General features: G+C 51.4%; 1 protein-coding gene across 1 annotated transcript; it reads left to right on the top strand.

Moving 5' to 3' along the window:
* Positions 1-3,704: 3,704 nt before the first annotated feature.
* On the top strand, positions 3,705-20,981 carry WNT5A (Wnt family member 5A). The gene is made up of 5 exons (XM_030307038.1): positions 3,705-3,845; positions 9,846-9,979; positions 11,201-11,451; positions 15,848-16,140; positions 20,406-20,981. The coding sequence occupies exons 1-5, from the start codon at positions 3,840-3,842 to the stop codon at positions 20,862-20,864; spliced, it is 1,143 nt and encodes a 380-aa protein (XP_030162898.1). The 5' UTR covers positions 3,705-3,839; the 3' UTR covers positions 20,865-20,981.
* The last annotated feature ends 2,137 nt before the right edge of the window (positions 20,982-23,118 follow it).

Here is a 23,118-nt window from a genome sequence, read left to right as displayed (position 1 = left end):
AAATTTTGGAATTTTTTTGAATGATAAAATGGGGGCATATAATTATTTAATTTGCGGAAGGCCCCAGTGAAATCTGGGGAAGTACCCAATAACGCAATGCTGTTCCCATTTCTTCAGTGAAAAGTGTGGCCATTCACTGTAACTGGAATAAATCAAGATTATAAACGGTCTTGTCACATGAGGTCCAGTTCTGCTTTCTGAAGAGCAGGTATGGAGCGTCTGGTAAGTGACCCATGCGGGGTACTCCATGACCCTCACCGTTCATTCTTGCCATGTCCCTGATTTTCAAGGTCATCCATTTCCTTTTCACTGCACCTCTGCCACAGGTCCTTATATTTCTCTGTGTTTTGTTTGTGTGTCTATATGTGTGTTTAAGGGGATTTTGAGGCACTGAAAGGCTAAATAGTTTGTGTGAGACTTGACAGCTAGAAAGTAGCCTAGGAGGGTTGCAACTTCAGAGTCTGCACTCAACCACTGCCTAACACTACTGTCCTCTAGAGGAAAGACAGCAAAGCAGGCAGTGAAAACTACCGGGGCTGTGTCTACACAAGCAAAGGCAACTGGAGAAAAGCAGGCAATAATTCAGATAATTGAGAATATAGCAAATTTTAGAAAAAGTCTGTGTTAGATAGCCAGAGTTTCTGGACAGGCTGTAGGGGTAGAACAAGTTAGTAGCCTTTCTCTTGTAGCAGTAAGTTCATCTATGTGGACTCAGGGACACTCAGGCATGGAGTGGCTTCAGCACCCCAGGAGAGCTTCCTTCTTCAACAAGTCACTTCCTGCCACTTCCCAGTGCCTCCACATGTGAACTGGGTCGCTGAACTGGTGCCTCTGGGCATGGCTGGGTTGCCTGCCTCCTTTGGCCAGGAGACTCCCAAACTGCAGTTACTGGTTAAAACCCAGAAGGGAGAGGGGGAAATGGGGAGGGGAGCTGCCCAGGGGAGGTTTTCCAGGCACAGATCCCTCTTGTTTAGACTCTCCCCTGGAACTGGCACATCTCAGAACAGATGGAAAACTGGAAACCACCCATAGGTCATTGTTATGTGGTCAAGGCCTAAAGGTGAGGGGAAAGGGGACCCAGGAGATGAATGGGAGGTGTCTCAAGAGGAGCTTTGATGACCTTGGGCTCCCCCTCCTCAAGGCTTCCTGCACCCTTGGCTAAAGAAAGCAAGCCCAGAGGGAGAGAGGGCATTTCTTTCAGTTTGTGGGAAGCCCATACTGCCATTTTGCTGCCTAGCAAAAGGAGGCCAGCGCTGGGAAGGAGTCCCATCAGCTGAGAGGAGTAAGGTTCAGGAAGGGACCAGGAAGGGTGGGACAGCGTCTCTGGACCCTCTCCCAGCGTGACCTGGGGTGGTCAGCCAAGGGTGGGAATGGGGGATGGAAGAAACAAAACAGTCACCACCCAGAAGTACCCAGGCTATGGAGTTTTTGCTTTAAGGTCAAGTGCATGCTGCTGGTTGTCAGAATTGAATCCGTGTGTGTGTGTGTGTGTGTGTGTGTGTGTGTGTGTGTGTGTGTGGTGTATCTTCTACCTCCTCGGGTGTCTAGAGGATGGGGAGGACTCAGAATAAGAATTGTGCTCCACTGTGAGGCATGGTTTGGTGCTGGCGCTCCTGGCATGCTGGACGTGGGGGGCACACATCCACCAACCCTGTCCGGGGTGGGGGGGACACCCACAGGTGTCTGCAAGTGTCTAGAAGCTCCAGTGCTTGGAACTCTGTTTCGCGGAACTTCGGCGGCTTCTCACCTGAGGGCACCCACCTAGATTCACCAGGCAGCACTACACCCCGCGTCTGGGTGCCCTGGGTCTCAGCCAGAGGCCCAATCGAACACCCCAGTGCCCAAATCTACTACATTGGAGCGACGCAGGATGTGTGCGTCTACCCTAGTCTCCAGCCCCGGGGCTTAGGGGACCCTCCCCCAGGGATAAGAATGGGGAGGAGGTCCTCCCAGAGGTTCTGTGCCGGGGCAGCAGGCCCCCTGCAGCCCCAGTGGGAGCGGCCTGGGACAGGCGAGCCAAGGGGTCCAGACCGGGAAGTTGGGGTTCAGCCTCCCAAGGGTCGGAGGCTTTGGAAGAGCGCAGACGGCCAGGAGGCGGGCAGGCAGCGGCTGCAGAATGAATCTCTCTCTTTCGGCAGATGCCTGGGGGATGGGGAGCCCAGGGAAGGGGGCTCGATCAGGGAGCGTATTCCGCCCCCCCTGCACCCCAGCCTTGGTACGGCTTTAAAATCCTGCGGAGTTTGTCATAGGCCGGTCTCACCACGCATGCGCAAAGGCGAAGTTGAGTTTTTTTTTTCTTTCTTTTCTCCCCCCTTCCCTCTCTCTTTCCAGCCGCCTTTGGTTCTGCAACTTAAAAAAAAAAAAAAAAAAAAAAATCTTTTTTTCCCCCCTCTGAAAACTGCAGGGGAAAGAGGAGTCCGGAGAGAGGGAGAGAGAGCGTGAGGCAGTTGGCGAGGAGGGCCAGGGGGTGGGGGGGCGGGGGGGACACGGTCCCTGCGGTCAGTCAGTCTGCGGGGCACAGGATCGCGTGGAAGGCTGCTGCAAGCTCCAAGGCGCCGCCTCCGCCGCCCAGAGTCCGGTTCGGTGCGGCCGCCGCCGAGCGAGCTCCTCCCGCCGCCGCCGCCGCCGCGCCGTGCCCCCGACCGCCCGCCGCCCGCTTGCAAGCTCGCCCGCCCCTGGGGCCCCGGCGCCAAACGAGGTGGGCAGCCGCGCCGGCCATGGACCGCCAGAACTGAACAGCCGCCGCGGAGCCCCTGGCCCTCGCCCCTCCCCAGCCCCACGCCCGCGGTGCCCTCGCCCCTCTTCGCCCTTCGCCCAGGAAAGGCGGGGAAAAGACGGGGATTAACCCGAAGAAAGAAGGGAGTGGGGAGGGGGGGGAGCCAGTATCTCCCCTGGGGCAATCGCCCATCGCCCCCCGATCCCACCGCGCGCAGAACTTTCGGGGGACGACTTTTACCCATTTTGCGCCCCCTTTTTGCCAAACCGTAAAATGAAAGGACAAAAGTTGGCGCTGACTCTTGTAGCTCCGATGGCGACTTGTGCATTTTCAGCGGCATCTCCCGGAGAAAAAGCCCTGCGCGCCTGATTGTTCTGTGGCCCCAAAGATTCAGTGTGTGCGTGTGGGGGGGTGGGGGTGTGTGGGTGTGTGTCTGTGTGTGTACACAGACGTCCACACACTCACTCGCGGCCGCAGGATCAGCGCCTGGAAGCAGACGTTTCGGCCACAGACTTGGAGAGGAGGAGCTGGAGATCGGGAGGCGTGAGCCGCCAGGAGTTTGCAGAATCCGTGGTGTGAATGAACTGGGGGCACCTGGGCGCGCGGATCGCCCCCGCCCCCGCCTCGGGCCAGAGTTGAGTAGTGGGGGCATTTTTTTTTCACCCTCTTGTGAAGAATTTTTTTTTATTATTATTTGTTGTAAAGTCTTTTGCACAATCACGCCCACATTTGGGGTTGGAAAGCCCTAATTACCGCCGTCGCTGATGGACGTTGGAGAGGGAGCGCCTCGCCGCGGAACAGTCGCCTGCACGCCCTCGCCGGACCCGCGGCTCCCTTGTTGCGCGCCGGCCCGGCTTTGCCTTTGCTACCGGCCGACGGGCTTCGGCGCCCCCTCGGTTCCCTGGCGCATCTCGGCGCTGCTCCGGCTCGGGCCCCCAGACTTGGGCGCCAGTGACCGCTTCGCCTGTGATTTCCTGCGCCTGCCGGACGCGCCCAGGAGGAGCCCGAAGCTCTGCGCCGGATCGTCCCCCCAGGCTTAACCCGGCCGCTCCGCTCGGATTCCTCGGCTGCCCTCGCTCTAGTGGCGACTTCCTCCCCGCAGCCGCGTCCCCTCCCCCTCGCCATGAAGGTAGGTGTTCTGTGCGCTGCCGACGCTCGCCACTTTTTTTTTCTTTACTTTTTTTCTTTTGGAAGTTAACTGACCCCCCTTCCCCCCCCCCCCACCTCTTCCTTATCCCTCCATTTCTCCTGCTGCCTCTAGAAGCTGGAACTCCTGCGTAGCTGGCAGGGACCTCTACCCCTTCGCCCACGCCCCAACCCCTTCGCGCACTGCCTATCTCCCGGGAGACTTCTTGTCCCACCAAAAGTTCTGCAAACCTTTTAGACTTTGGGGGGAAAAAAAGTGAGGATGAGCCAGGACAGAAAAAAGCGGTTCACAGATGACTTTCCTTTTGCCCTGAGAAACACCAGTGTAATTTACTATGTATATTTCAGTAACAGGATAATGATTCAATTCAACAAATATTTACGGAGCGCCCACTGCGCGGGCACGGAGAGGGTGTGTGGCCGGGGCTCGGAAAGGGGAGGAGGACTCCTTGGTCGGGAGACTGGGCAGCAGGACTAGGAGCCGACACCCCAGAGCCGTGCACCGCCCCCTCTTCTCTCGTCCTCTGCTGCCGGAGGCCAGGTTGCAGCCTCGTCGCGGCCAGGGAATCCTAGAGCTGCAGGCCGTGTGCCTTTAAGAGTGCCTGGTGGGGGGCCAGCGCGCACCCCGGCGCGGGAGCCGGGTCGCGTTATTAGCATTATTAGCCGCCACTGGGTGAGCTCAGGCACTTTGCCGCGGTGATGGGGGCGGGGAGTGCTGGCAGTGGTGGCTCTAATCCCGTCCGCTGGGAGAGCGCACCCCGGCCCCCTGCGCGGAATCTGCCCTGTCCTTTGGAAACATTTGGGCCTCCGCGTTGGGAGAGCGGGCGGGAGGCAGTTTGTGAACTCTTGTTTGTTTTAATTGTCAGTTGTATGTTAAAGCCGAGTCACACACTCTGAGGGTCACCGGGAGTTCACTTTTGCGAAAAGTTAACATTTCTTCCTGCAGTATAACTTGCTATTTTGCAAACAACTTCTCCTATCCCTGTCCTCCAAGCTTCGATCCTTATTTCCACTCTTCTTGATCTGTTTTACTTTTCTTGAAAATAAGGTTGGAATTAGAAGATATTTTCGAAAACAAACAAATCCCCCCTCCATCCCCCACCAAAAAAAAGTTTAAAAAGAACCCGAAACCTGGAGACCCCGCGGCCTTGTTTTACTTTACAATTCCAGTTTGGCATCGGGGCGCCTTCTCCTCTTGCGTCTTTAAATGGACAACTCGATGTTTGGGAAGTCACTTGGAGGCTGGGTTGGGATCACACCTACAGACCCTGCCCTCCCGCCAATATTCAGGCTGCTCCAGCCTGATAATGGAGATTTCGTTTCTAGAAAGCCTCTGCCAGGGGAGTTCCGAGGGGGCAATGCTGAGTGCGCGCAAGCGATGGAGAGGCCGCGGAAATTCTGTCCCGAGTGTGTAGATCCGTGCCCTGCGTGTGGGGGGAGTAAAGGGTCAGTTGTTCTCGGGTCTTGGGCTTACTAGCCTTAGTCCCGCCCGGCCCCACAAAGGAGGACCCTCCCCAGGAGGACTGGCCCGAGAGTCCCTAGTTCTTTCCCTTCCCTCACCGGAGCGCCTCGGTGCACAAGGGGTTATTAGCACCGTGCGCGCAGAGTTCTGCTTGTCCCGCTGCCTTTTCATCCTCGCCGTGCGGTGCCGACTGCCCCCTGTTGGCTGCCTTGAGGTAGGACACCTGGGAGTCTGTTCTTTGGGGCCGGCAGGCAGCCGTTCTCCTCTCCCTCCCACCTCTGGCTCCGTTGGTCCTTCCCGACCACCAGGTTCTCCCCTCCCAAGAGGGCCTCTCCGAGATTCCCAGAGGACAAGCTGCAATGCGCGGTCGCCGCCGTACGGAAGGGGCCAGAGGTCCGATCCAGCAAACCGGGCTGGGGCGTGTGGAGGAAGGGTTTATCTCCTCACCAGGGTGAAGGAACGGGAGCGTCGCCCTAGGAGGCCTAGGGTCCGGCTTCTGCGCTCTCACCAGTGCCGTCAGTGGGAGGTGACAAGTGTTGCTTTCTCTTTCTCGGCCTCAATTTCTTCGTCTATTAAAAAGTGGAGTTCAAACTGCCTCTGAAGGATAGGGGTTGAACTGATCTTTAGTTTTTTCTCCTTCCACTGGACACTATGTTCTTCTGGATAGAGTTGAGAACCTGTGCTAGGAGTTAGACAACCTGTGTGAGAAGGTGGAAGTGATACGTGTGTGCGAGGAGAAAGAGAGAGTCTTGAAGTCTGGAGAGACTTGTCCAGGGGATGGAAGTGGGGAGACAGGGAACAGAGCTGGGCTTGGCCACAGTTCTGCCTTTGGAGAGTCCTTGTTACGGGACCTGCGGTTCAGTCCTGAGCCTGGGCAATCCTTGCACTGATTTGGGCGCAAGGAGCTCCCACCACCTTCTCTGTCTGGCTTCCCTACAGCCCCCACCCCCTACACACCCCACACACTTGGAGCGCAGTAGACACCATTCTTTGGCAGTGGCGAGGGGCGGCCTGGGACACCCGGCGCCCAGGCTAGGGGAGTGAGGGATTGCTCCCTCCTTGCCTGCTCCCCCAAAGCAGATCTCCTGTCCGCCTGGGCTTGCTCATCCTTATCCGCTCCGCTTCTCTCTGCATTTCCTGGAGCAGGGCGTCCCAATGCTGTGGTTGATGCCTTTTATCTTCCTCAATTTTCTGTTTCTCTCCTTCAAGGAGAGATCACAGTGAGGAAGACAAAGTTTATTTCCCACCAAGAGCTGGCATTCTTGGAGTGTCCTATCCTTTTAGCCACCGTGAGCCCAGGTCATACATTTCAGACTCCTTGCTGGTCTCCCTCATCATTTCCATTTTCACAGACTTGGGTGGGCGGGGGCGGGGGGGGGGGCACTCTGGACGCAAAAAGCCTAGTGGAAGGTCATGCCCAGACCGAGTGAGGTAGCACCAGTGGCCAAGGGTCGAGAATCTTCTCCCTGCCTTTGCGGAATTTCTCTTTAGGGGCAGTGGGGCCGAGGATTTGGGTGCTGCGCGTGGTAGGGAAGCTTTCTGTGACCCAGGAACCTCTTCTAACCAGAGTGATGGTTTCCCCTCTCTCACCCCTCTTCACCTCCGTCCCCCCCCCCCCCCCCGCCTGCACCCCAGTTGATAAAGAAGGTTTAGGCACACCTCAATCCAATGCTAAGGCTTTGGAGGAGATATCGAGTAAGCACTACTGCGTTGAGCTGCTCTGACTTTGGAAACAAGGGCGCAGGAACGCCCTACCCCCACCTCACCCCTCCCTTGCGCTAGAACCTCTCAAGTACCCGAAATCCCCCTCCCCATCACACGCTAGGAACAGATTCTGAGGATCCGTACATTAGTGAGTTTCGCCGGGCCCTGGAAGTGTCCGAAAACATTCAGCCCGTTCTTTGGTAAACTCAGTCTCTGCGCAGAACTTTTGTTTTAGCCCTGGTGTGACAGTGTCCAGAGAGGTCTCGTTTCGTACGGTCTTTTCGGATCAGATCTCTTGGTAAACAGGCAGGGGTGTTTACCCTACAAAGTCGATGTATTTATTACTTCTCTGTGGGTTCTTTCAGTGCTTCGAACTTGTGGGGCCTTTTTTGGGGGTTGCATGGGGATTGGAGCGGGAGGAAGGCCAAGGTGTTTCCGGGCAAGCGCGCGGGGTTAAGTGGAGACGCGACTCGCGGGGCTCTCCTGCCCGATCCCCTTTGGGACACAGCTGGCCTATCCCCAGTATGGAGCTGGGGAGACCGAGTCTCGTAGACCCAATGCCCCACTCCTAGCTGGGAACGGGCGGACTCTCCCCGGGGTCTTCCGGCCCAAAGTCGGTTCGGTTTGTGTGGCTTCGCCTCTAACAAAGAGATTCGCTGTAATCCGCCGAATCTGTTATCAATTTCTCTGCTGCCCGCGCGCCCCGCCCCGCGCGCCCCGCCCGTCGGGAAGCTCGGAAAGTGCGCGCGGCCAGCAGTCTTCTCCGCCGGTGTCTCGGAAGCACGCCGGTGCCTGTGTCTGTGCATGTGTTTGTGTGAATGTGCATGAGTGTGTTGTGTGTGTGTGCGCGCGCGGCCCTGTCCGCCGAGGGGGGAGAGTCGATTTTGCAGCCTGGGCCGCGCGCGAAGGCAGACCTCGCAGCCCACCCCCTCCCCTAGAAGAAACTTGACACTTCGGGCGGGGGTGGGGAGGAAGACCGAGCCTTCTCTCTCCTAGGCTGGGGAAATCCCAGGTTTCTATTCTCCGGGATGCGCCCCTCGCTTTGCGGTGTTTGGAGAACAAGTGGGCCAAGGGGTCAGAGCGCTGGCTAGCGGGCACTGGGGACCACATAAACATTTCCTCTCGGAGAAGCCCCGAGCTGTCCTGGTCCAAAGGACGGCGGGCTGGGAAAAGCCTTGGCACGCTCCTGGGCCCCTAAGCGTTTCTAAGGCCGCCTAGGTCCTCTCTGCCCCTTTGACGGCGCACGTTCCAGGATCTTCTGCTGCCCAAGGCGGCTCACCTTTCCTTTCCCGAGGAAAGGGCTCCCTGGGGGCTACGGGCGGTGCAGCGAGCTACCCTAATCAGAAATGTAAAAAGGGATTTTGGAAACCCGCTCCTCCCACCCGCACCCGCCACTGTCTCGCGCCGCCGCCGCCTACAGGTGGAGAAGTCACCAGTGGGGAGGAACGGCAGCGAAATCTTTCAAGGCCGCCCCCCGCCCCCGAAATGCTTCACGACGGGAACCTTCACCGTCTGGGCCCTCTGTGCCCTGCAATCCAGGGGCTCAGCCGCCGCGGAAGCCGGCGCATCTCTGGCCCCGCCTAGGGCTCACTCGAACCGGCTCTGGCCTCGCCCTGCACCCTCAACGTCCGGGACTTACCGAACCGAGTCTGAATTGGGCTGGAAGGTGGGGTGGGGGTGTTCTAAGGGCAGGCTCACTGTGGCGCGATGGCGAAGTGGCCGACAACACCAGACCATAACCGGAGGAAACTGGAGTCGCCCTTGGCTTCCTTTCCTCTTTCTCCGTGGCAGCTGTCAGGAGTGGGGACAGAAGGGGGGGGAGCGGGAGGGAGAGTGAAATGAAAAATCAGAACTTGTGGGAAGGCAAGGAAGGGATCCTCACCTAGGACAGTGGGACCCGGACCCACTTCTTTCCTCGGGGGTGCTATCCCTTCTCTGGGGTACACGGAGTCCGAGGAGGAGCCCGTAGGCAAGGGAGGGGGCACTGTTTTCCGGTTTCCTTGGTTGAGAGAGCCGATCTCTCTCCCCGTTATCCCTAGTGCCCCCCCCCCCCCCCCCCGCCTCATCGCCTTCTCCCCACTCCAGTCTGGCTGAAGAGTATCCTAAGGAAACCCCGGTTGCCCTTCCCCCTCTGGAAGTGGCTTCCCCCAAAGCGGCCTGTAAACTGATTATGAAACATACGCCGTTAATTCCGAGCTTTATTTCCCAGCTGGGCACTCTCGCGCACGCAGCTCCCCGGGGCCTCGCCCCCCACCCCCTGCCCTTCCCTCCCGCGTCCAACCCCCACTCCCCCACCCTGAGCCGGCCACCCCGCCTCCTCCGCAGCCGCCGGTGGCGCGCTCCACTCGCCTTCGCGCCGCTCTCGCCCATGGAATTAATTCCGGCTCCACTTGTTGCTCGGCCCAGGTTGGGGAGCGGACGAGGGTGGCGGCGGGTTCCCGAGTGAATTCCTTCCGAGGAAGGACCCAGCACAGCGCGGACTAGAGGGGAGCGAGGGGGTGCGGGAAGCGAACAAGCAGGAAAGAGGCAGCGCTTGGCACCGGGGCTTTGACTCAACAGCATTGAGACATGTTTGTAATCGCTGGCGTGCCCCGCGCGCAGGATCCCAGCGAAATCAGATTTCCTGGTGAGGTTGCGTGGGTGGATTAATTTGGAAAAAGAAACTGCCTATATCTTGCCATCAAAAAACTCACGGAGGAGAAGCGCAGTCAATCAACAGTAAACTTAAGAGACCCCGGATGCTTCCGTTGTTTAAACTTGTATGCTTGAAAATTATCTGAGAGGCAATAAACATCTGCTCCTTTCTTCCCTCTCCAGAAGGCGATTGGAATATTAAGCCCAGGAGTTGCTTTGGGGATGGCTGGAAGTGCAATGTCTTCCAAGTTCTTCCTAATGGCTTTGGCCATATTTTTCTCCTTCGCCCAGGTTGTAATAGAAGCCAATTCTTGGTGGTAAGTTCCTTTTAAGTATATATTCTTTATTTTATTTTAATTTTTTTAAAAGATTCATTTGTATGATGCTGCAGTTTTCAGAGCTGAATCGTGAATTTGAGTCCATTTATCTAATGCATATGTATCTAATATATTTTACCTTATATATCTGGAAATCAGAATTTTCTTTTAACTTGTTAATATTGTCAAGCTTATCTTTAGCTCCATAGGGAATGGGAACCTATAAATCTTCGCTTTTCTCTATGAGGCCCTTGTTCAGATGTATGCTTGTAGTACATCACGTAATAAAAGGGAACCAAAATTCACTTCTCTAATAATTGTAAGCCCATCTATAAAATTTACTTTTTGCCACCTCTGGGTAGTAAAAGTGAGTTCCAGCTTTTATTTTCTGTCACTTGAGGTTATTAACCTTCAGGGTCTGAAGTAGGCAGAGTTGTAGGAAGACAGCTAAACTCCAAGTGGGGAAGTATTTGCGCTGGAAATTTGATCAAAAGGAAGTTAACTTGAAGTAGTCAAATGTCCCTAAATGAGGGTTTCTTTTTGGTTAGGGGCCTTGTAGATCGACTGCAGTATATCCAGGGGATTATTTCTGACGGCCTTCTGGATATTTTTTCCCTGTAAATGAACAGCGTTTTTCTGACTGTCAAACATGACTTGTACTCACTGGATACCCTGTCTTGGGTATCACAATCACATAAGGAGCCCTTTTAAAATGTCCAGAACACGGTGAATTTTCTCCAGTCTCTATATTTGCCTCAGCATCCTTCCATCAGTCAGAAGGAACCTCTATCTCCTCCCCGTGTCTAATTGTGTCTACTTTCGGCATTCATACATTTGCAAAGGCAGATCGGTCCAATTTGTGGGGCAAAGTGAGTCACTTTCTCTAATGTCAGAGGCCCATCCCCAAAACCGCCATTTCCCCCTTTTCTGAGCGCATTTCGGAAATATTGGTTCAGGTATATGGCAAGGAGGGCAAGGAAGGGAGTGAAAACCTAGCTGAGGAGCCAGATGGCGGGGTGGGGACTACAATACCTCCGTTTTCTGAGTGCAGTTTAAACAGAGAAGTTTTATGAAGCCCTTCTCATACTTTGTCATGAGGACAAGCAGGAGAGAAAAAGCATCTGTGTGCTTAAAACCATGTATTGCTGACATGCTTTCAGGGGGCCTACCTCGAGAGTTCACGTAAATCTTGAATGCACATCTCCCCCCCCCCCTTTTTAGGTCGCTAGGTATGAATAACCCTGTTCAGATGTCAGAAGTATATATCATAGGAGCACAGCCTCTCTGCAGCCAACTGGCAGGACTTTCTCAAGGACAGAAGAAACTGTGCCACTTGTATCAGGACCACATGCAGTACATCGGAGAAGGCGCGAAGACAGGCATCAAAGAATGCCAGTATCAATTCCGACATCGAAGGTGGAATTGCAGTACCGTGGATAACACCTCTGTTTTTGGCAGGGTTATGCAGATAGGTAGGAAACCATTTCACATATTTTCAAATATAGGTCAATTATTCTCCTGGAAAAAGGCTTTAGGGTTTACTGACCGGCTTGATAAGGAGGGGAATCTTTCCAGCAGGGTGCTGGCTGGGGAAGTTTTGTCTTTATTTCTGCTTGCCTTCATTGCTGTCCCCACACCTGATTATAAGTTTTGGGCTTTTTTTAAAACAAATCAGAAGGGAAGCATCAAAGACGCCTCCGTGTTTTCTGAACACTTGATTTTTTCTAAAAAGCATTTTGTTTAAAATAGAAGCAGAACACTTATTTTGGTTTCTCAAAAGTGGATGAGGAAAGCTGAGTCATTTATATCCTTTTAAACTTCAAAACTCTTGTAACTGTTAGAAGTCTCGTAAGCCACAATTCAAATGGCCCAAGCATCAAACTAAATACTGTCCTCTTTCGGATGCTGGATATGTTGGAAGTGAATAAGGTTTTAATTTTCCTAATATAGATATTTCCTGAGGCTATAGAGATATATATGTTAAAAAGCTTTATTTTTAGTACCAAAAAGAATTTTAATTAGAAGTGATCCAATTTACGTTGTGATTTTGGCAATTGATATAAAAGCACATGCTTCAGATCTCAACCTAGAAACTTAAAAAAAATCTTAAATGTATTACTCACATTCAGATTCTGTACATTAAATGTATCATTGAACTTATTCCCTGCAGGGAGGAGGTGGCCTTAAAATTGGGCTAAAGGCGAAGCATTTAGAAAATCAGTTTGCCTCTGGTTTGCTTTAATAGCATAGGATGCTATCTGACAGATGTGATCCTATGTGTGTTTTCTAGTGTGAGTATTTTAGGTCCATTTAGTTTTATGCAAACAAGCCCTTATAATTAATATGACTGCAGTGATTCCTAAAATAAGAAGCCATTTATCAAAGCAATTAACTGTTTAGACTGACTGAAGATAAAAAAAAAAAAAGTTGGCTTAATATCCGTCACGGGTGGATAAAATGCTTTTTTAAAAACCCTGAAAAGTGCATTCATTGAGAACAAAAAAGAGTTGTCAGTGGATGTTTGAGCCAAGCGACTTCATATACTAAAATAATACAGGACTGGAAGCCATTCCTTTAATTGAATGGGAAAATGGTCTGCAGCCTCAGCCTGCAGTTTCATAGGGCTTTGTCCTTCCTGTTAATGATTAAAAAGTGCTAATGTATATACTGGGATCTGAATCTAGGAGTTCAGCGTCAGGAACACAGGAGCTTTCCCTGAATATGGGGTGCCCTGTGTAGTTAATTGGGGATGTGGTGGAGATTCCATTCTGCATTTTGAAATTGTGAGTAAGTTCAAAACCTCTTTTTTTTTTTTTTTTTAGCTGTATCAGAATGGTAAGTTGTCAGCTTTCTCTTCTCACCTTTGCCTTCCCCCTTAACTGCCTTCCTCTCAAAATAATGGGGGCATGTTTTCACAGGTATATGAGTTAGCAAAAATCAATACATTTTTAATGGTAGCCAGGAAGCAAGACAGCAATTGGAAAGGTTCTCTGTGTAGTCCCTCGAACACAGCTTTGATTTAAGATTCTCTTCTTGTCTTCATATGTAGCCTGTTTTGGGCCAAAATGTTCAGAATAAGCTATCATTTGCTAAGTGGATTTGAGTTCTGCTGAAGATTTATTTAAAATGTGGTCCAAGATTCAAAGGGCCTGCTTCCTCAGGGAACAAGCAGAACCTTTGGTACAAAGGCTTATATTTAATTGTCCCTTGCGGATACTCTCTCTGGTCCTCAGCTGTGTGGTATTCCCATCTGGGTTGGTGGTAAGTGGGTCCAGTAGAACCTCCTGGCAGCCTCCAAGGGAGCCTTGCTAGATACCACTGTCAAGTTAGCTGACGTCCTGGGCATCTGAGAACACATTCTCCTTTGCCAAAAGTCCCCCAGGTGCCTGGGGTCTCACAGCACAGGAAGCTGCTGCTGGGTGGTTCGCAGTGGAAAGGCTGATGGGGCCTTCTCTTCTATTTATTTAAAGAGATGGAGAGAAGAAAAAACAGAATAGATTTTTGTGGAAGAGGAACATGGACCCAACCCCAATAGTGGGAAATTTACTTAGCTTTCACTTTTCTATTTATGAGTCTGTTTGAAGAGAATGAGCTAAGGGAAAATTTAAAACAACTTTGATGCTGAAAGGTGTGTGTGTGCATGTGTGTGCATGCATGTGTGTGTGCACGCGTGCATCACCCCCTCCAAAGCACTCAGTACACCAGGGATGTGAAGAGCAATTCCTGTCCATGAGAATCTGACCCTGTGATGGGGCCCTTGTCTGAGAAACTCAGGCTGCCATTTCCATCCCTCTTCAACTCATTTTTCTAGGGTGCCAGTTGCCTGGGAGGCTCTGTATACAATTGCCTCCGTGAAGGGCCCACTCTTCATTTTGGAAACTTTCTCATTTTTCATCACCCTACGCTTTCCTCCAGCTTTTGTCTCCGTCTCTTCTTTGTCTCCACACTGTGAAAAGATATGTAAGAAAGGCTCCATTTTGAAGGGGCCTGAGGGTCCGAATAGATGTAGATTTCACAGGGCAGGAAGCCTAACTGAACCAGTAGTATTCCATCCAGGAGGACTGTGTCCACAGGCTATTAGCCAAAGAGCACTTTTCAAACTGACGTTTTCCCTGCAGTGACCAATTAGCTTGGAGATTTCTACCAGTTTGTGTTCCAGGGCAAGAAAGGAAATGCTCAAGGTAGACTCGTGAAAAAAAGCAGCATTATTGTCTTTTGTATAAAAGCCCTTTTATGCGCTATCTACTCACAGGACAGTGTCTTATTTTCTTCTGTCTCCAGAGGATTTTTTTTATGTCTTTCGCTAGCTGCCGCCTTATTCTACAAGTGTCCCATCCAGGGCCACAATATTTTCTGTGCTATCAGTGTTAATCTTCAAATAACTCCCTAGAATCTGCCTGCCCACCTCATTTCCCTCCATCCCCTGATGTTCTCTGGCTCTCTGATTTGAGCTAGATAGATGTAACACCCCTTAGGAACTTCCTGGATCCTCCTGTCAACCACCAGCACACTCCTCAGGTTATTCATATTTTAAAATCGTGGGAGGGAAGGTCTGTGGTAAAAGGGAATCTTCACCATTCCTGGAAGGAGGAATCACAAATGGCTGTGGATTGAAATGTAGAGCTGAAGTGCAAGAGAAGGGCAGCCCATGGGCCCTGGAATTGGTACAGCCCTCCTCCTCAGACTAGTTGGGGCTGAGTCCTGTTGTCAGCTGTTCTGCTGCTGCATCCCCCCCCACCAAAAAAAAAGATGGTTAGCAAGCTTTTTAAGTGTAGGAGCAACTTATTCATGTACAGGGATTTCAGGGCCAGAAGGGGCTTTTTTTTTTTTTTTTTAACCTAGGCACCTAGTTCAATACCCCTATTTTATAGTTGAGGGAAATGAGCCCCCCACCCCTAGTATACCCCTCAGGCCCAGCTTCAGCTGGCAGGGTGTTAACCCTTTCTCATAGCACGACATTTTTATTTTCAGTGGCTTCTTGTTACAGAAATATCTCCATGTACAAGTGAAAATTAAGGTAGTCTGTGATTGCCTCCATTTTCCTCCTGACAGGGCTCCTCTATCAGTGTCTTACAGGGAAGTATTCTTTACAAGAAAGAGGGGGAAAGAGAAGACCTTTTTTTTTGTTTCTTCTCCCCTGAGATTGTGCTTTTTCTCTTCTTGCTGTTATTCCAACACTTTGAGGCAGAGGCTATGGGGTGGGGAAGGGGGTTGCGGAAGTAGCATCAGAGACAGCAGGCTGTTGTGAAAGTAGACCTCCATCTTCCTGAAGGAGAAGTTACCAGGCTAACCCGGTTTGGGATTTAAGAAGAGGCACGGTTCACTACAGTACTGTAGGAACAGGTTTAGAATGTCCTCTGGAGAAGTCCTGGCCTGAGACAGGCACCAGGCTGCATGATGGAGGAAGGGGAGCCAGGCCACAAGCGTGTGGCTGCTGCAGCCTCCGCGTTCTAGGGCCTGAGATTTTCAGAAGACACCAAACGTTAAAATTAAGTGTAAGGAAGTCTCCCCACATTCTCTTCGCCCTCCATGACTTGTTTCGTGTGCCTTTTGGGAAGTCAGTCTCCAGGATTTTCAGGAGTTGTAGGGAAAACCACAACAGCGGAAGAGTCCGCTGTCGGGCCCTTCAGGGTGAGAGCAAAGACGTCAGGGGGCTGCCGCTCGCATCACTTGCTGCTGCTGCGTGTCGGGGCGGCTCTCCTGGCTTCCCCGGGGCCGGTGGGGGCGGGGGGGCTGGCCCGGGTCGGAGGGGTGCTAGGGCTGGGGCGCCCCTGCCCCCGCCCCCGCCCGGGGCCGCTGGGGGGCTCCCGATGCGCTCCCCGCGGGGCCGCGGGCAGGCGCACGGTGACCCCCGCGTCCCGCCCACAGGCAGCCGCGAGACGGCCTTCACGTACGCGGTGAGCGCCGCGGGGGTGGTGAACGCCATGAGCCGCGCGTGCCGCGAGGGCGAGCTGTCCACGTGCGGCTGCAGCCGCGCCGCGCGCCCCAAGGACCTGCCGCGGGACTGGCTGTGGGGCGGCTGCGGCGACAACATCGACTACGGCTACCGCTTCGCCAAGGAGTTCGTGGACGCGCGCGAGCGGGAGCGCATCCACGCCAAGGGCTCGTACGAGAGCGCGCGCATCCTCATGAACTTGCACAACAACGAGGCCGGCCGCAGGGTGAGTCCCGCCCCGCCCCGCCCCGCCCCGCGCCCTTCTCGGGCGCCCCGGCTCCTTAGCTCGGTCCTGCCCTGTGCCGCCCCTCCGTGTGTACCTGTCCCTCCGTCTCTGCGTCTGTCTACTTCCTTCCCTTTCTGACTCTGGCTCTGTCTCCGGTCGCTTTCCCTCTCTCTCTGCCTCCCCGTCTAGCTCTCTCCTCCTCTCTCTGCTTCCCTTCCTCCCCGCCCCACCTACACATGGGCCTCTCTGAAGGGGGGGTGCACGCCCCAGAAAGGCCTCCTGAAGGTGAATCATCCCTCCTGGGCCCCCTCCAGCAAAGGTGCTCCTGCAGTTGCCTGAGAAAGAGCTTTTTCTGCCTTTTTTAATTAGTCCCCGGTGCAATTGGCCAGCCCAGCTCAGCTCAGAAGTAAAAATGTGAATAACGTTCGCCCTCCTCCCTGGAACATGTTTGTGGTTGGGTTTAAATTTGGGAGAGGGAGCTATTTATCCCAGTAGGTGCCCAGTGGAGAAAGCCCTCACCTCAGCTTCCAGAACTTACCTTTTCCCTTACTTGCTTTCTGCTTGCCTCCCCTTGTGTCGTTAGATAGCAGGCCTGAGGGATTCAGGGTTTTGTTTTGTTTTAAGAGTTCTTCTAGGAAAACTACAGCATTTTTAGCAGTGTGGAATTTTATAGGTCTGACCATCAGGCCAATCGAGGGTGGCTCTGGATAGAAGGGGGAGCCACTCAGAAGTGCCCAGGGAGACCAGCTTTGCAAGCCCTCACCAGCCTTCTGGGTCCACTCTTCCCTTCTCCTGGTGGGAAGCTTCTCCACAATAGTTAAAAAGACCCTTTTTTCCTGTGGTTAAACACATGGCACTTTATGGCTGCTTTAAAATGAAGGGGTGAAACTTTTCTTAACTTTGGCAGCATTGAAAACCAGGGCCATTATTTTTTCACAGAACCCAAGGTAGGTGCCAGGAACTTTCTGGTCAGAGATTTCAATTTCACTCTTCTGTATTTTGGGGTGAGGAAAAGGGAAGATAATCACAGAGTAAAATACAGAAGACTGGGAGGAGCCTTAGAGCCCTCTAACCGCACACCCTCATTTTTAAAGCTCGGGAAACTGAGGCCCTAGAGAACCACTTCATGGCCATGGAGGAAAATTGATGGATTGCAATACAAGCCCAGGCGTGTTTTTATTAAACGCCTGCGTCACAGCTCGGGGTAAAGGGCTATAGGCTAAATTCCAGTTCTGTTCCTTTCTGTGTATGAGCCTCAGTTTCTACATTTCTACATCTGTTGGATGGCCATGGCACGAACTATCACTTAGCGTTATGTGAGGACTAACCAGGATCATATAGTAGGTGGATCCAGATGAAGTTACCAATACTTGACTACCTCTGACCAATTAAATAACGGTTTCTCGTGGTTCAATCCAAGGGCTGAGCTTAACATCAGTGTAAGTGCTTGATAAATCATAATTCTTGGACATAAGCTGAGAGCAGAGAAGTCAAAGATGATCTAGATAGTTCCAGCTAACCTAGCTTCTTCTTAAATTGATGTTAAGGGAGCCTGGGTGGCTCAGTTGGTTAAGTGTCCGACTTCGGCTCAGGTCATGAACTCATGGGTCATGAACTTTCATGGGTTCGAGCCCCACATCGGGCTCTGTGCTGACAGCTCAGAGCCTGGAGCCTGCTTCAGATTCTGTGTCTCCCTCTCTCTCTGCCTCTCCCCTGCTCATACTCTGTCTCTCTCGAAAAAAAAAAAAAAAAAGATTAAAAAAAAAGTTTCTTTTTTTTTTTTTGTTTTTTGTTTTTTTTTTTTTAATTGATGTTATACATTTGGAGGTGTTGGGGAAGGACTAAACTGTAGATTTTTACCTGTGGTGCCCTGAGGGGTCAGATTATTGCTCGGGGCGGGGTGGGGGCAGTTGTGGCCTCTCCTTTCTTAAGCCTCCTGTTGCTGTGGTGGACTCTGTCTCCCCCACTGCAGCCGACCAAGGCCACAGAATGGGCATGTCAGCCCCACTCTCTGTGGGAGCCCATAAAGCTTGCCCCTGTCCTCACAGGGGACACGTCACATTACCCTGTGCATACAGTGTGCCCGGTGCCTCAGACCAGAAGTGCCTTCAGGACAGAGATGTGGTTGACTCTCTGGGCCTCATTGTGCCCATATTTGGTGCTTTCATCCATTTAGGGGATTTCTTTGACTTCTCTCATGAGGAGAAATTATCAGGGGCTTAGCAACCAAGGAGAGAAGGTCAAGGAATTTCCAAGTAGAGAGAGGGGGTTTTGGAGAGTTGGAAAAAGCACCTTTAATATTAGAATTTCATTTAACATCTACATTTTTTAATGTTTATTTTTGAGAGAGAGAGAGAAGGAGAGAGAGGGAGAGCGAGAAAGACTGTGAGCAGGGGAGGGGCAGAGAGAGAGGGAGACACAGAATCCGAAGCAGGATCCAGGCTCTGAGCTGTCAGCAGAGAGCCCGACGCGGGGCTCGAACCCACAAACTGTGAGATCATGACCTGAGCCAAAGTCGGAAGCTTAACTGACTGAGCCACCCAGACATCCATAACATCCACATTTTTAAATAGTGAGTGAATTCTTTTTGTAAGTTTAATAATTTGAGCTGTGAGCTAAATTGAATCCTGGCAGATGAGGTTACACGGAAGACAGTTTTTCTCCAGGACAGTGGGGGAAGGGAGGAGGAAATCTGTGAACACTGTGCCAGGAAATCATATTAGAATCTCCTCGGGGCATTAGCTTTTTATTTTAGTCAAAGGGGAGCAAGGGTTAAATACATCTGCAAAACCCTTCTGCACATTAGCTGAGTGCCTGAAACCCTTTATGCCAAGGAAGTACATTCTGCTACCCCCACCCCTTTTACAAAAATAGCGCCCCTTATGAGTCTTTATAGGAAGAAGGGAGCTGTTCTGGGTGGAAGGAGCCTTCTAGCTCACTCCAGCCTCCAGGTTCCTGACAGGTTCTCTGCAGCTTGCCAGCACCACTCTGACTCTGGGGTGGGGAGCAGGCGGGTGGGTGACTGGCAGAGGAACTGTGGGTAGTAGGAACCGTAAATAGGCACCCGCCACCTCCCGGACCGCTGGGCACAGTGCTGCGAGGCCAGGCCAGTGGGCGCTGCTGCCCAGAGGCCAAGGTGACCAGGCGAGAGCGTAGGACTGGCACCCGGATGCCATGCACTCATCACCCTGGGAAAGACCAGATTTACTGATTGCATCAGAATGTATGCTGAGCACTTTCCTTGCATCTCCTAATTTTATCCTTACAACAATGTTTTGAGGTTGGTACCATTACAGTTCCCCTTTACAGATAGAAAAAGGAGGCTCTGAGAGGTGAATCCAGTTGCCTGAATTCAGGGGCACAGTTAGGACAAAACTCCCATCTGCCTAGATCTGGCGTGGGTGCTCTTAGCTTAGGCATTGTGGAGTAGGGTTAGGGGCTGTGCCGGAAGCGGGAGTGACAACCTGAGGTCCAGGCCCTGTTCCTCCGCATTCTAGCTGTGTGGCCTGTGCAGACCACTTTCCCTCTCTGCGTCACTGTGCCATCGTTTAACCCGCCCTGTGTTATAATGTTGTTTGGGAGGATTAAATGAGATAAACAGCATAAAGGCTCTTATTACAGTGCCTGACACACAGCAATAATAATAGTGATGAAGATTTGAACCCTGATCCCACCTGAGCTAGACCCCTCCCAACCCTCCTACTTATCAGCTGGGTTGCCCATGAGCAAGTCACTGAGCATAAGCTGAGAGCCCAACTGTCTGAGTTGAAATCCTGGCACCCTTACCTCCCAGTGGCCGGGCAAGTAACTCAACTGTATGGGCCTCACTTTCCTTCTCTGTGAAATGGGCACGATACTAGCACTTCCCTTATAGGCTGGCTGTGGGGATTAATCCAGGTAATGAGGGCGAGGAATGGTAAATAAGCTCTGGGATGAGCGTTCAAGATGTAGTAGTTGCTATAATGTTTTCCTGTAAAAAAGGAAGCAACTTGAGTGGTCTCTCCCTGTTCTCAGTTCAAAGCTGGCTGTTTGTGACAGTGATGTGTGAGAATATGGTGATGAGGAGCTAAGAGCATGTTTATTTTGAAGATGGCAGCGCAAGACTTCTGGTGGCGCAGGATGAGGAGGAAAGCGCCCAGGCCCGGGTTTAGCCGGTGACCATGGCTCCATGTAGAAGGTGGACGGGAGCTTTGCTAACATCCCGTCCACCGGCTGTCCGGGGCTCGTCCGGGAGTGCATACACTGACTGTGCTGTCTCCTCACAGACCGTGTACAACCTGGCTGATGTGGCCTGCAAGTGCCACGGGGTGTCGGGCTCCTGTAGCCTCAAGACCTGCTGGCTGCAGCTGGCTGACTTCCGCAAGGTGGGCGACGCCCTGAAGGAGAAGTACGACAGCGCGGCCGCCATGCGGCTCAACAGCCGGGGCAAGCTGGTGCAGGTCAACAGCCGCTTCAACTCGCCCACCACGCAGGACCTGGTCTACATCGACCCCAGCCCCGACTACTGCGTGCGCAACGAGAGCACGGGCTCGCTGGGCACGCAGGGCCGCCTGTGCAACAAGACGTCCGAGGGCATGGACGGCTGCGAGCTCATGTGCTGTGGCCGCGGCTACGACCAGTTCAAGACCGTGCAGACGGAGCGTTGCCACTGCAAGTTCCACTGGTGCTGCTACGTCAAGTGCAAGAAGTGCACGGAGATCGTGGACCAGTTCGTGTGCAAATAGCGGGCGCTCGACGCCTGCCTGTCACCCTGCCCCGCTCCCTGGACCCACTTATTTATAGAAAGTACAGTGATTCTGTTTTTTTTTTTTTTTAATATTGTTTTATTTTCCCCTGAGAATTACAACCGGAACCATTTTTTTTCTGTTCCCATCTAAAAACTCTGTGGTTTATTATTAATATTTTAATTATTATTTGGCAATAATGGGGGGTGGGAACCAAGAAAAAAATATTTATTTTGTGCATCTTTGAAAAGGTAAGACAAAACTTCTTTTGATGGTACAGGATGAGGGGGAATTACATGTACCCTTAGTTGTGTGCACATCTAGAAGGGAAAAATGTTTTCTTTTTCTCAACTAAGGGGTCAGATATGGAACAGGTAGCATCCAACTGGAAGGGGGTGGTACAGATCTATGCAGGACCCAGCTTCTGTGATCAAAGTGAATTGCGAATGCTCTGGGGAGGGTGGAGAGGGCTTGAGAAACCAACAAAAAATGAGGTCCCCCCCCCACCCCCCTTCCCTAGGGACTGCCAACCTGAAACAGTTTCAAAATGGTAATTTAAGAGGTAACAGCCAGAATCTCCTATCCTTCAAAGGAAGAAGGTATATTATTTGTGTCTGTTTTCTCAAACATTCTATCTGCAGATGGTCTTACACTAGTAGCTACTGAAACTTGGGGAGCAGGGAGGAAAATCCCGGTAGTTGAAGACCTGAGAAACACAGGTATCAAGATACTGACTTGAAGCTGTTAACAGGAATTAGGTTATCAGATTGGAAAAGGATTCCCATGTGGTTCTGGGTACTAGACTTTTTGTTTGGAGAGAGGTGGGGAGGTTGGCTTGAATATGAAGAAAAATATACTGTAATTTTCTTAGGGATACTTGGTTAATAAATAACATTAATGAAAAATAGTAAATGAATCCATTCACAGATCCTCAGCCCAGACGACAAGGTGTGCAGGTCAGCGTTGCACCAGAGCAGAAAACCTGTTTGAGGGGAAAGAGTGAAATCGGTCCTCCTACTTGACCCCAGGACCTCTCTGATTCCTCCTTGCTTTGCTGCGATGTGATGCTGGCCACGTTGCGAAAGGCAGCAGCTCAACTGGGTCCCCTTTGATTGTGGGACAGGAAATGAAGTATTACAAGCTCCACTTGGGAAACAGTCCACTACTTAGGGATTTTTTTTTTCCCTAAAACTTTTATTTGGAGGAGCACCAGTTTTTGTATGTTTTAATGACGTTAACATGGCTAATGGAGTTCCCAGAGGTGCTGCTGCGTTCACTGTTGTGATCCTGTGTAGAGACTTTCCACTCAAGCTTTTCCTATTATACTGCAGGTGTGCCCCAAGACTGTTCTAGTGTACTTGAACAGTTGCATTTGTAAGGGGGGGATACGGTTTAATGGTGCCTCATATCTCAAAGTCTTTTGTAAATAACATATATATATATATATATACACACACACACACATCTATATATAAATATAAATATAATTATATCTCAGTGCAGCCAGTGATTTCTAGTTTACTCTGGGGTTATTTCTCAGTCTAGAGCATTGTTATCCTTCATTGCAATCCAATTGGGATTTTTCCAAAAGGTTTCTGGGTTGAGCCTGGGCTGTGGCCCTGATGTGATCACATCTTAAGCATCACGAAGCAGCCTTGTTTCTGAGGAATCTGGAAGGTCTTACCTGATATGCATGTTGGTTTGAAGGCTTCTTTCATCATCCCTGTGCCACCCCCTTTCTCCAACCTCCATTTCTGTACACTTTCCAGAAAGGGCATTACTCCTTTGTCATAGAGGTGGAAATGAAGAGAGTTTCAAAACTCGGAAGCTTTGTCAATGCGTCTGTTCCCTTGGTTCATTTTGCAGAGTGAAAACTGGTGCCTGTTAGATCTGGAGGTACCTGTTTGAGTCCAAGGAAAACTAAGCTTATGACATACATAGCTAGTTAGAGAGATTTTTTTTTTTTTTAAAGCAAGGACACCTTTTTCCTAAAAATGCCATCAAATGTGTTCTTATCTCAGACTTACCCTGTTCTAAAAGTTTGGAAAGATACACATCTCCTACAACCGTCCTAGGCTTGGTGGTCTTCATAATCACCTCCACCACCTGTGGCTCTTAATTTATTGCACAAGGATATTCACTTCCCCTCAGTTGCAGTGAATTGCAAGCAAAAGATCTTGAAATTAAAAAGCACTAATTAGTTTAAAATGTCACTTTTTTGGTTTTTATTATACAAAAACCATGAAGTAATTTT

This window comes from Lynx canadensis, chromosome A2 (genome assembly GCF_007474595.2).
Source record: "Lynx canadensis isolate LIC74 chromosome A2, mLynCan4.pri.v2, whole genome shotgun sequence".
Lineage (NCBI taxonomy): Eukaryota > Metazoa > Chordata > Mammalia > Carnivora > Felidae > Lynx > Lynx canadensis.
The sequence above is the reverse complement of the archived record's forward strand: the minus strand, read 5'-3'. Positions and strand labels throughout refer to the sequence as shown.